The sequence below is a fragment of the Phascolarctos cinereus genome, unplaced genomic scaffold, assembly GCF_003287225.1.
Source record: "Phascolarctos cinereus isolate Bilbo 61053 unplaced genomic scaffold, phaCin_HiC Scaffold_3;HRSCAF=262, whole genome shotgun sequence".
NCBI lineage: Eukaryota > Metazoa > Chordata > Mammalia > Diprotodontia > Phascolarctidae > Phascolarctos > Phascolarctos cinereus.
The window spans coordinates 111,759,428-111,772,415 of NW_027555736.1; the positions used below are offsets into that span (position 1 = coordinate 111,759,428).

A 12,988-nucleotide genomic window follows, 5' to 3' on the forward strand; every position below is an offset into this window, starting at 1 on the left:
GAACGGCTGAACAAGCTGTGCTATGTGATTATAACGGAATACTATTGTACTATAAGAAATGATGAGCAGGATGCTCTCAGAAAAACCTGCAAAGACTTGCATGGGCTGATGCAAAGCAAAATGTACTGGGTACAAAGTAACAGCAATACTGTAAGATGATCAGCTGTGAATGACTTAGCTATTCTCAACAATACAACAACCTAAGACAACTCTGAGGGACTTAACGATGAAAAATGCTCTCCACCTTCAGAGAAAGAACTGATGGTGTCTGAATACAAATTTATTTTTCTTGAGGTTTTTTTACCCCCCTTGGTCTATGTTTTCTTTCACAACATCACAATTATGGAAACGTTTTGCATGACTACACGTGTATAACCTATATTGAATTGTTTGCCTTCTCAATGAGGAGTATGGGTGAGGAGAGAGGAAGGGAGAGAATTTGGAACTCAAAGTTTTAAAAACGAATGTTAATAATTATTTTTACATGTAACTGGGGGAAAATAAAATACTAAATAAATTTTTAAAAATAAAAAAAAAGAAAAGAAGTTCCCCAGCCCCTTTCCTCAAGTAGTTAAATTTCAAGTGAGTTGCTATCATGACTGCAATAAATCAAACCTTTTACCAATTTCTTACCTGTCTCGGCTTCTTCGGGAAGGGAAGGTTGCACTGCAGCCCTCAATTGTACAGATATGCATTTCTTTGGCATGCACGTTTTTGAAATGAATTTTCACGCTGTAAGTGTTTTTAAAGGTCTTCTTGCAGATATCACAATGAAAGCGAGTTTCTTCCTTTTGTCTTCCTAGCGCGTGCTGACTGACCTGATCTCGCTCTCTGGGATCCTCCAAACAAGGAAGAGCCATGCCCCTGTTAGACAACACATTTACAAATCCCCCAGTCAGTAAGTGGTGCTGCAATTCCACACAGTCGGAACTGGGAAGCTGGTGTCTGGACTGTTCTTTTGCATACATCGGCATAGGCTCAATCACTGGTTTTAAGACACTGGTGTGTTGCTTGGGATCGCTGAACGCAGCTTCCCTGGGCACAATGGCTACCACTGGGTTTTGTTCAGTCTCTTTCTCCAAGCTGTTCAAATCCTGCTCGGATACTTTGTTCAAGGGTTTGGTCTCAATCACTGACTCTGCTTTGGGTGGCCTTCCTCCCTCAGAAAGAGATTTCCATAAGCTGGCTGAGTGTGGGTGCCGCTCTGCTTGGTCAATGACCTCTTTTTCCACCCTGAGCTCACAAGTCTCTAGCTCTCCATCACTGACAACCTGCAAGGGCATCTCTTCATCTGAACTGAGGGCATCACTGTTTTCATTGGCAATTTCCACTGCTTCCTTCTCTATTTTGATAGGCATGCTTGATTTCCGAGATTTTTTCTTAGGAAGAGCATCAAACGGCAGTTCATTGGAAGCCAGCTGTTCAGGTACGGAGGAGGACACCAGAGGCAGAGAGGGGAGCGTTCCCGGGGTGTTAGCTAGCTCAGCTGGTGTGACTGGATTGCGGTAGAAAGGAAGAACTGGCTGAACTGTCTTTAAGTTGGGAAAAAGCACACCATTTTGCCCAATACTGGGAAAGGCTGACTGTACTTTGGAGTCGGTGCATGGCCCGATGTAACTGGGGATGGGTCTGCTGTCTGGTGATGTCACAGGAAAGCCTGTTCTTTTGCCCTCTTCAGGGATGGTCATGTTCAAACTGTTCCTCAGATCTTTATCTCGGTTGTTCCTGTTCATGGGCATATGAAGCCGTGGGTTTGGATTTGCGCTGTGCCGGTTCCGGCTCCGTAGGGAGCTAAATACCATATTGCATCCTTCAATTGTGCATTTGTGCTTTATCTTCAGGTGGACAGCATTATAGTGGATTTTCAAGGTCCCTTTATCATAGAAGGTCTTTTCACATGCAGTGCAGAAAACCCGGCCTTTCTTTGGCCCAATACCATTTCTTTCAGTAGTTTTCCCTTTGGGCTCCGGGCTCAACCGGGTCATTTCCAGCTTGGCTACTGCGTGGTGTGAACCAGAATCACTGAAATGGGCATCATCTTCACTTTTGGGTAGGACATCCGGACAGTTTATACACTGTTCACTTTCGACTTGAAATGAAGCAGAAGTAGGAGTTAAGAAGCCATTTTCAGAAAAGGGTATCTGGACATCATGTTTAGCGTCATTATTTCTATCTTGACCTTGCTCAATCACATGTCTCTCTGATGGTGAACCTATCAGTGGGGGAGGCACTGGGCTGAAGAACTGAAAAGGCAGCATGAAAGCCATGTTATTGATGAGGTTTTCAAAATGATGAAGGTTGCCAGGGTTTACCTTGTCCACTGGAACAGAAAGGCTAGGACTTCTCTGGTTGCAACCTTCTATAAAAGCCCTAATATCCAAATTAGTTGTTGTAGATGGTACGATAATGGACTGTCCTTCTTTCTCCTGAATTGCCATGAGCTCTACAATGGACTTGGTCTCTCCAAAGCGAAGAAACTGTTGCAGAGTGGCTAATTCTTCTTCACTGGTCATGATACTCCAGTGATCCAAAACTTTTCCTGATGCATCCTGAATACAAGATGAAGTTGAAAAAAAAAATAATCAATTGACTGTTCTTTTTATGAAGAAATTATTCCCTTGTTTCACCATAGCTATTTAATGGTAATGCCCAAGTCTAAACCAAAATAACTCAAGTATCCTTGTTTCCCTCTTTGTTCCAACCCAGTGATAAACTACTCAGCTGTCATGACCCAAAGCATAATTACTCATTAGAAACTCTTGTATAATTTCATCACCAAAATTAAAATATGTACACTCTGAACAATAGCAGCACCTAAGACTGAGAAGAAAAGATAGAGCAATCAGCCTAGATATATAACTCGAGTATTATTTCACTGAAAGCTTAATAATCTTCCAAGCAACTAACATCAGAAAACAAATGAACCTGTATTGATCTGCTGCCAGTGTTCACAAAGCACAGCTGTAATTACACTAGAGTGTTGGAGTTCTTTCAAACTCTAGCTATGCCTAACTTTTCCCAATAACTATAATAAATATTTTATCACAGAACATGTATTTGATGGCCTACTGAGATTTTTCACAGTGCACGTAAGAGTTTCTAAGATGATAAGGAATGTAACATCATAAATTTTTCATATGATAGAGGTTCAAGGTAATTGATTCCATATTTTTAATCTGAACACTAAAAAGCAAGATTATCAAGATCATTAAATATTGATCTATGTCATAATGTAAGATCATAATACTACTTTATGTAAAAAGGTCATTTCCATCCAGTTGCAGAACCTAGTCGGTGTGGGCACATTTTTTTTTTTAATGTCCATACAGGTTAGTTTGGGGAGATTTGTTAGACTTGCAAATGTAGGCCACACCCAGATAAAATTCTATCTAAATATTTAAGATCACTATCAAAATTAAGGTAAATTTGCTAGTACCCTGAAACCAAGCACAAGTAGCATTCCATGAGATGCATTTCCCCCAACATTTCTTAGTTTAGGTTATTAATTCTACAGTACCTGGAGCACATATCCACGAATATAATCCTGAAGAGTCCAGTCCAAGGCATGAAGAATCTGGATTACCTCCTCTTGTTTCAGCACACTGAAAAGCCGATCTAAAAGAATTTTAAGGCGAATGGGAATAGCTTGGGTACCATAGAGCATGAGGCTGCTGATATCAAAAACCACATTGGACTGGACTATCTCCACGTGGCTAGTTGGGTACACATTTGGGATCCTCAATTTGCTCAGTGCTGAAAACCAGACATAAAAAAGAAGTATTTGAAAGGGGTAATCTCAGTTCAGAGGCAAAGTCACTTAAACTAAAGTCTATCCTCAATTATCTACGCCAACCAAGACAAAGAAAAATTGCTAACAGTTTTACAATTTTGATTAACCCAATACCTTCCTGTTCATTCCCAAAAAAACCTTATTCTTTTTTCAAACAGGAACTACTGTATAAGAAGTTAAATGGAAAGGTCTCAGATTCTTCTCTCCCTTCTTTTACTCATTCAGCTACTGAAGTTCATGAGCAGTCAAACTGCCACATACAGGAAGGGAGAGGAATAAACAAGGGACGGAAATAAATCCCCCAAACTAGATAACTATAGCTACTGAATAACAGAGTTGCCTATACATCGTAAGCCAAGTTATACAAATAGTTGTTATTTTTTATAAAAAAAAATTTCTTTACCATGTGCCACCCATCCATGTCTGCACTGTTCACACTGCCGGTGGTGTATTTTTCCTGGTTTGAAACCTTGACAACTACAGTTCAGAGTGCATCCAATAGCCTGCAAAGTAACAAGCACAATGGTATACAGCAGATAAATGACATTTGGAACAAGAACAGCAAGATGTTTTGTTTTCTTTTTTTTTTTTTAAAGCCCATGCAGAAAGAATATGATCAGTTTCAGCATGGGAAGATAAATAGTTAATTTTGTGCCTGTAGCCCTTAATGTGTTGAATGAATATTCTCTGCACCCAAAGAAGCAGCTCATACATATGGCTGAAATAGAAATAGATTTCTCTATTAGAAATAAATAGGCTAGGTTCACATGCAACTCAGAGCCCAAAGAGTAAACTCTTCGGAATAAGTATTACAGATGGGCCATTCAGAGCAAAATGGATAAAGGTAGAATTGTGTTGCTTTTAAGTGCTAATGCATTTGGGCAGAGAGGTAAGGGTTAGATAATTCCCCATCTTCTAGTTGGAGAAAGAGAAGAAGCTGTTTGGCAGGCAGCTGTATGTGGTTTATGGTGAAGTATCACTGTGACGTTTGCAATGCAAATTCAAATGGAGACTCATGACCTCATTTTAATCACGAAAGGGGTATCACTTTTGGGGGAGTAAGCATCATCATTTGCCTCAATCTACCTGTTCAGTTTCACCCCCCCCCCCAATCCCTGCCTCTAAACCCCATAACTCTCCTTACAGGGCACTCCTGAGAACTATTTTCCTGCAGCCTCTGTTGTCCCAAGCAAGTATAGTTGTGAATACTTCTCATTGTGGAGCTGAGGGGTAATGAAAAAGATCAAGGGAGTAAAGATTTTTGTGTAAGGGCAGACAAAAAAAATTAGTTTCTTTTAGTCTAGAAAGGCAAAGGTAGGAGGAGGGGGGTCAGGAAATATGATCAAAGCCTATAAAATCGTGAAGGGTATTGATAGGGTAAAGCCCAGACTTGTTCACCACATCCCAGAATATTAGAGGTAGGGAATATCTACCCCTTGAAGCTTTAAGAGAGGTAGTTTTAGAACAAACAAAAGGAAATACTACTTAAACAGCGGGTAGTAAACATATGGAACTCATTACTCAAAGAGGTGGCAAAGGCTGAATACAAATTGCTTCAAGAAGGAGAGATCTTTTAAGGGAACCCAGGGAAGTTTGGGGGTACAGCCCTTATCTCTTAAGTTAACTTCCAGAAGGGCAGGCCTACTATCTTTACCCACCACTCAAGAAGAAACAGAATTTTGGGCAGGATAGACCCCAGATATGACTCAGTGTGATTCTGTACCATTCTCCAAGTGGGGAATTAGGAACTTACAAATTCAGTTCATAAGTCTTATTGAGTGCACAGCAAATTACTAAGAGCAATAACACTGTTGTCTTATAGGTAATGATATAAGTCCTACTGTTCCCCCTCTACAGATGAGGAAACTGAGGCTTAGAAAGGTTAAATGATTTGCCCAAGGCCATATAGGTAGTGTTGGAGCTGAGATGGTCTTTTGCCATGCAGCGGGCTGGGAGCTCTATAAGAATATAAGAATGTTTAAGCTAGAGACTTTTGGGGATCATATTGTCCAACCCCTTTATTTTATAAAGAGACACAAAGTGATTTGACCAAGGTCGCACACAGTCAGAGCTAACAGCTGAGCTGGGAGTAGTACCCAGCCCAAACAGTTCCCCAGTTGGTGCTCTTTCCAATCCACAATCCACAGTTCTTTTTCCGTACACAAATATGTAAATGATAGGCATGAGTCCAAAGTAGGTAGAGTTCTCACTGACAAAGTTTTGGAAATATTTAAGTTTAGCTGAATTTCTCAGACCTTTCCTTCATCTCCAATCCTCCAGTGAGGGATAAAGGTCTAAAGAATGAAATGAATTATTAAACAGCAAAAGCCCTGACATGAGACCCGCCTGTCAGATATGAAACATGATCAGGAGTGGTAAAAGCAGTACATGGTCTGTTTGGACCCAAGAACAAGGCATCAGTTTGGGAGAACTGCATTCTGTTTGGGTCAAGGATAGGATGAAGGCACTGGAATACAAAAACACTGAGTTCACTCGTGGTACTGGTTAACAAAATGACTACTTTACTTAGTTGGGGCTTTAGTTCTTCCCTCCAGAAACATGGGGATAAGGCTTATTTCAAAAGTATTTTGAGATCCTCTGAACATGAAGGAAGAAAGGAATCTGTTATCAGGAATTGGGAAACCTGCCCTTAGAGTATGTATAGGGGTGCCTCAGCAGTGATAATTAGTGACTCTTTCACTTTTGAATTTCACATCTCTACAGCTTGCTCATTTCCAGGATTTATTCTGAATGAGGATGACACATTAGCATGCCTGGAGATACAAAGAAGGCAGGAACCAGGCAGACATCGGTTTTCATCTGATAGACTGGAACAAGAAGTAACAGGGTATACAGCTGACTGGAGTATTTCTGCATAATCCCTCAAAGTAGTCATCCTCAAACGATAAAACTGGTGGAAAAAAAAAAAAGCTTTTAGCTCCCCGTAAAAGAGCAGAGCCCATGAGCATGTGGGGTAGTATTAATTAACCACTTTTGCTCCTGCAACAAATCTATTTTAACTTTGTTATGGAAATGTGAAGAGTAGAAAGTCATACACATTTAAATCAAAGGTAAAATATATATATAGTGTATAACGATCACCTCTATCTAACAAGACGTCAAAACAGAAATATAGTTCAATTAGTTGACATCCTTATATATCTGACGGATATTGCAACAGTTCAGACTTCCATGAAAAGCTTTCAGTGTAAGCTGCCGGAGAATCAGAAATCTTGCCCTCTGGCTGTTCTCAACACACCTAGTGTCCAGTGGTCATTTATAAACAGCAGGAGTATTTCACAACTTGCTTCAGCTCCAGGACTCTGGGATTTCATCAGAATGGGTATCCCTCTCAGCAACACAGATTGTGACCCCTATACATTTTAGTAGACTGTCCTCACAAGTTAGGACACTTACAAGCCAACTGGGTTACAAAAGCCTTTCTGAACCTAGCTAAACTGGTTCTCAAATGAGAAGGATGTGTTCTGGATTTATACTGTCTTTTTCAGTTCTTGAGATCCTGCCAGACCCTATGCTCTATTAGTACATCACTATGAAGACTAGGTCATTCTTAGCTTATATTTAATAAATTAATCTGTTGGAGACTTCTTTTTTCTACATTTCTCTCGAAAGGACTACAAAAATAAGGGATTCAACATTTCCTTTTCCTCTTACATCCATATTAGAGTTGATTAATTCATATTTCAGTTCTTTGCAACTTGGGAAAATTATTAGTAATATTAATACTAATGGTAATAATAATCCCTCATATCTATATCACAATTTATAAGATACTTTCTGGTACATTTCTCACATAAAAGGCAGGAGACAGAAAGCTGTACTTTGAAGCCAGGAAAATCTGGATTCAAATCCTATTAATATCATGCTTTGTGACACACTAGGGAAGTCACACAGCGTCTCAAGACTCAGTTTCTTCATTTCTAAAATGAGAAGTCTATGACCTCCTAAGGTCCTTACCAGCTTTAAATTTATGCTTTTATGATGTTCATCTGCAAGATAAGCAAAGATTTTATAGGTGAGACCTTGTCTCAGAAATGTTCAGGCCAAGGTCAATGGGCTGACAGGGGGAGGAGCCAGGAGCATAACTTGGGTCTTTTGATTAGACAGAAACCGAGACAGACAGAGGGGGCAGATAGACACATTCATAAGAGAAGGTATGACTAGGTTCTTCAGTCTACCTCATCCTTTATACACAAACTTTTCTTTTCTTTTCTTTGGTGAGGCAATCGGGGTTAAGTGACCTGCCCAGAGTCACACAGCTAGTAAGTGTTATGTCTCTGAGGCTGGATTTGAACTCAGGTCCTCTTGACTCCAGGGCTGGTGCTCTGTCCACTGCACCACCTAGCTGCCCCTATACACAAACTTCTTGAGAGTAGGGATTGTTTCATTCTTTGTGTGTGAATCTCAGCACCTATTACAGTACCTGGCACCTACCTGATAGTCACTTAATAAATGCTTACTGATCAATTAACTCATAGGGATCTTCAACGGCAGCTTCCCACACACAGAGAGAGTTCTATGCCAGAACAATATGACGCCTATTGACAAACCCCAGCTTTTTATTCATGCTAGCCTAGGAGATTCATATATGTTGTCACTGAGTCGTTTTCAGTCCTGTCCGACTCCTCATGATCCCATCTTGGGTTTTCTTGGCAAAGACTCTGGAGTGGTTTGCCATTCTCTTCTCTAGCTCATTTTACAGATGAGGAAACTGAGGCAAACAGGGTTAAGTGACTTGCTCAGGGTCACACAGCTAGTAAGTGTCTGAGGCCAGATTTAAACTCAGGAAGAGGAGTCTTACTGACTCCAGGCCCCACATTTTACCCACTGTGCTACTTAGCTGCCCCAAGATTCATATATATTCACATACACATGAATATACACACACACACACACACACACACACACACACACACACACACACACACATATTAGTGATTAATTCCACTTTTGTTTATGAATGGGATTTTCTGTCTTGAAAATCATGTAACCTGGTCACTTCATTTTAAGAGCTTTCAATTTTCATTCAGGATTTCTAAGAAATTTATCAACAACTCTAATCTCCAAAACTGTGTCTTTAAGCTACAGTCAGATCAGTTCTTACTTAAACCCATTTTAACAAGAGGTAATGATGCTAATTAAGCATCTAGGGAAATAATCTCATTTGAATCATTTATTAAAAAAAAAAAGAATGCTAATTATAGTGGCTAAGAAAGCTTCTAATTTCAGAATGATTTTTTTTTCAACAGGCAAGAGTCACAGAATCCTACCAGGTTGAAGAACAATAGCATTATATTCTAAAGCAAAACTAAAACATTGAAAGTCAAATAAAATTTCAAAATTCTAATTAAAGGACTAGAGGTGCACATGAAAATTAAAATGGAAAACTCTTTTTAAAGTTAAATCCTTTCACTCAGCGTCTTAGTATTTTTTCCATTCTCTAAAAACATAAAGCAGATGTTTCAAGCGTTCTGGACCCATCAAGTTATTATTATTATTGTTATTATTGCTTTTTAATCATTATTCTTCTTAAACTGACAATTTCCACAATCAGTATCAGTCATTCTGATATGCTTTAAACCAGTATTAAAAATTCTGTCATCCACAATGACGCAGTCTTTGTTCATGACAGAACTGGAAGCATCTTTTGGCCACTCAAAGACCAAGTAAGGATATGGACCAGACTTTGCCTGACAGGCATGTCTGGACTGTTAGTGAGGAGGCAGAGGCTGTATCCACTGTTAGAAGGACATGCACCTTGTTATTTTTCAAGCTACACAAATGAGCTTGCACTGACTGCATGTACACTTGCAGCTAGTCAGTTGGGATGTGCTTCCTTGGAGAAGGGGCCTTCGAGATAGCACTTCTACTTAGCTGTGGGACAGGATTTAGATTGTGTTCAAGAAGCAAAACTACACTTGTTTAAAGCAACTGCAATCCCTAGCACATGTAACTAGGATCACATTACAAAGAAAGAAATTCAAGAAAGTCATGGATGACTCAAGGTAGAGGGAGACTTGAGTCCTGTCTACTTCTTAAGGGCTAGATGCTGGACTCAAGATCCTTACCCTAGGGTTCTATCACTGATCTGTCACACAGCCTTACACCAGTTAATTAACAGTTCCTATGCCTCAGATTTCTCATCTATAAAATGGGAATAATACCTGCCACCTACCTATCTCAAAGACCTGGTTAGAAGAATTAATGAGGTACTACGCATACAGAGCTTCAGAGAATAATTACCTGCATGTGGTTGCTATTATTCTTGGTTTGATAAATAAACCAGGATTTCAGGGGCTTTTTCCTAGCACTGTCAGCTCAACTCCTTTCACCATCAATAGAACTACCAGAAAAAACCCCCCATTAACAAAACATTCATTCACTTATTAAACAAATATTTATGTAGTAACCATGGGCAAATTCCGTATTTCACCCTGGAGGGGCCTAAGAAAGACATAAGAAACTATCCCTCCAGCAGCTTACAATTAAGTGAGGTGATTATACACACACACACACACACACACACACACACACACACACACACACACACATACACGTGTAACTAAACTTACAAGGCAGACTATGTCAAGAGACCGAAGAGGGAAATGTTAGGGCAATTTAAAGGGAGATAGAAAAATCACCTGGTTAGAGAAGAGAGACAGGGGGAAAGGGGACCATGAAAGCTTCATGAAGGAAGTGAGGTTTGAGCTGGGCCTTGAAAGATGGACAAGTAGGCTCCTGACACAAATTCTAGTCCCTTAGTGAACAATACCTGAATGAAATAACAAAATGGAGCACTTTGTCGTCGTTACTGTGGTTAGCACATGAACCTGGAAGTCTGCGGGATCACAGCAGCTCAGATTTAGAGCAAACAGGGATCCAAATGGCTTTCTCCAAAATTATCTCTTTATTGCCAAATCTGATGTTTTGTTGCTGGTTTTTTTTGCCCCAGTCTTCATCCTACTTGACCTCTCTCTGCAGTGTCTCACATTGCTGACTGCCCGTTCCTCCCGGATCATCTCTCTTCTCAAGGTTTTTGTGATGCTGTTTTCCCCTCCTACCTGTTCTGACCACACCTTCTCAGTCTCTGTTTCTGGATCATTATCCATGATCATGCCCCCCAACTGCAGGAATAGCTGAGGAGTGTGGCAGTAAATGTTTAACAACCTGCTCTCACTTCTGCTCCCCTAAATGTACACAGGACATGCTTTTACGTTCAAACTGCATTAAATGTTTAACAACCAGCTCTCACTCTGCTCCCCTAAATGTACACAGGACATGCTTTTAAGTTTAGTCTGCATTATTAACATTTCTCCATCACCTTCTGAAGTCTAAATGATCCACAAGACAATAAACCAAGTCCTGATTTGCAGCATTTGTCAATTTCTGAGGTATAAATACTCAATGAAAATTTAATAATCAGCTCTTGTGAGCCACTTCAAGCTGGCTCCAGCACACACCTGAAGTAGTCCAAGTCTCTTTCCTGTGCCTCCTTTTCCCTCTCTACTCTGGTGACCTCATCAACTTCCACGGCTTTTATCATCATCTCTATGTAGATGGTTCTCAGCGTTATACATTCAGCCCAAATCTTCCTCCTGAACTCCAGGACTGTGTCGTTAACTGCTTTATTGAACCTTCTGAACTGACATTGAGTAGACATCCCAAATTCAATGTGTCCAAAACAGGACTCATCTTCTCCCACCCCTTGCACATTCACCCCTTCTGAATATCCCTATTTCTTTTGAGGGCCTCTTCATCTTTTTTAGACCCTCAGTTTTACAATCTCAGCATTATTCTCAACTCCTCATATCTACTTCCACCATATCTCTCGAATCCATTGTTTCAGGTCCTAACTGCCTCATGGCTATAATTCCTTCAATGGCCTCCTAACTGATCTCTCTGGCCTCAACTCTCTCCTCCAATCTATCCCCCAGCACCAAAGCAAAAAGGTCAGTGCTACTCCCCTCCTCAATAAACTCCCGTGGCTCCCAATTGCCCCTAGAATCAAATATCGACTTCCCTGCTAAGCTTTAGAAGTTCACCTTTAAAGCAGGGACATTTTCATTTTTTATCTAAACGTTCTCAGCACCTAGCACTAGGCTGACAGGTAATAAGTGAACGTTGACTGATGGATCTAGTCCAACCCTTTCAATTTTACCAATTTGGAGACAGAAGCCCAGAGAGGTTAGGTCACTTGCACAAGGTATTCAAAGACATATTTCAAAACACTAGTAGACTGCATTACATAAGAGTTGACTATCACAGTTTGAATTTTCCATATTTTTCTTTTTTAAATATTCATTCTTTCAATCATTTTCAAGCACCTAATATATAGAGGGAAGCATAAAACACGGCCCCTCCCTGATAAGGTACTTACAACTTTACCCTAGAGATAAGCAGTACATACATAACATGAAAGAATAAGGCAATAACAGAACATACCCTAAATGTCCAACAATGAATTGTAATAGCATTGTAGCTAGAGTTCATGGAAGGATTCATGGAAAATATACTGCAGAGATTAAGACCTTTTTTCTGGACATGGACAATGGGAGAATTTGTTTTGCTTGACTCCACATGTTTTAACAGGGGTTTTGATTTTCTTGCTTTCTCAATTGTGGGTGGGGGAGAAAGAGAAGGCAGATCTAAAAATAAGATAAAATGTAATTAAATAAAAAGAAAAAATGGGGGGGCAACACAGGGAAAGGCACAGAAGTGAGAATTAGGACGACATGGATGAAGGGAATGGTAAGAAGACTGCCCTGACTGGAATAGACAGATTCACCCTGTAATGTCTTATGAGCTCAGCTTGGTTAGGCACTGTGGGGCCTTATAAATGCCTGAATGAAAAGTTTAGATTTAAACCTATTAGTAATGGGAAAACTTGAAGATTGCTTTTTTCTTTTTTTTTTTTTTAAATCAGGGAAGTGGCTTCATATAATCCACTTTTAAGAAGTGCAAGTGAGGCAAAGCCGGGAGACAAGGAGACTAATTAGAAGGTAACAATCAAGATGTGAAGTGATGATGGCCTACAATAGGGTGGTAGCACCGGGTATGAAGAAGGATGGCTTCATAAAAGACTCGTGTTAAAAGAAAACACTGGGAAGTGACAGAAAAAATGGCAAAGAAGAATGAAGAGAAAAGCGGGAGAGGCGGCCAACAAGAAGCTGAAGACTC

The 12,988-nt window shown here is 40.1% G+C and overlaps 1 protein-coding gene across 2 annotated transcripts in view; it reads right to left on the reverse strand.

Annotated features, from left to right (window-relative positions):
- The window catches only part of BNC1 (basonuclin zinc finger protein 1), a 186,301-nt gene that overhangs the window by 7,719 nt on the left and 165,594 nt on the right, over positions 1-12,988 (reverse strand). For both annotated transcript variants that reach the window (XM_020966198.2, XM_020966213.2), the window contains exons 2-4: positions 4,194-4,293; positions 3,518-3,753; positions 634-2,549 (exon numbers count right to left, since the gene is read on the reverse strand). In XM_020966198.2, the coding sequence (XP_020821857.1) occupies positions 634-2,549; positions 3,518-3,753; positions 4,194-4,293 (2,252 nt within the window). The remainder of the gene's footprint in view (positions 1-633; positions 2,550-3,517; positions 3,754-4,193; positions 4,294-12,988) is intronic.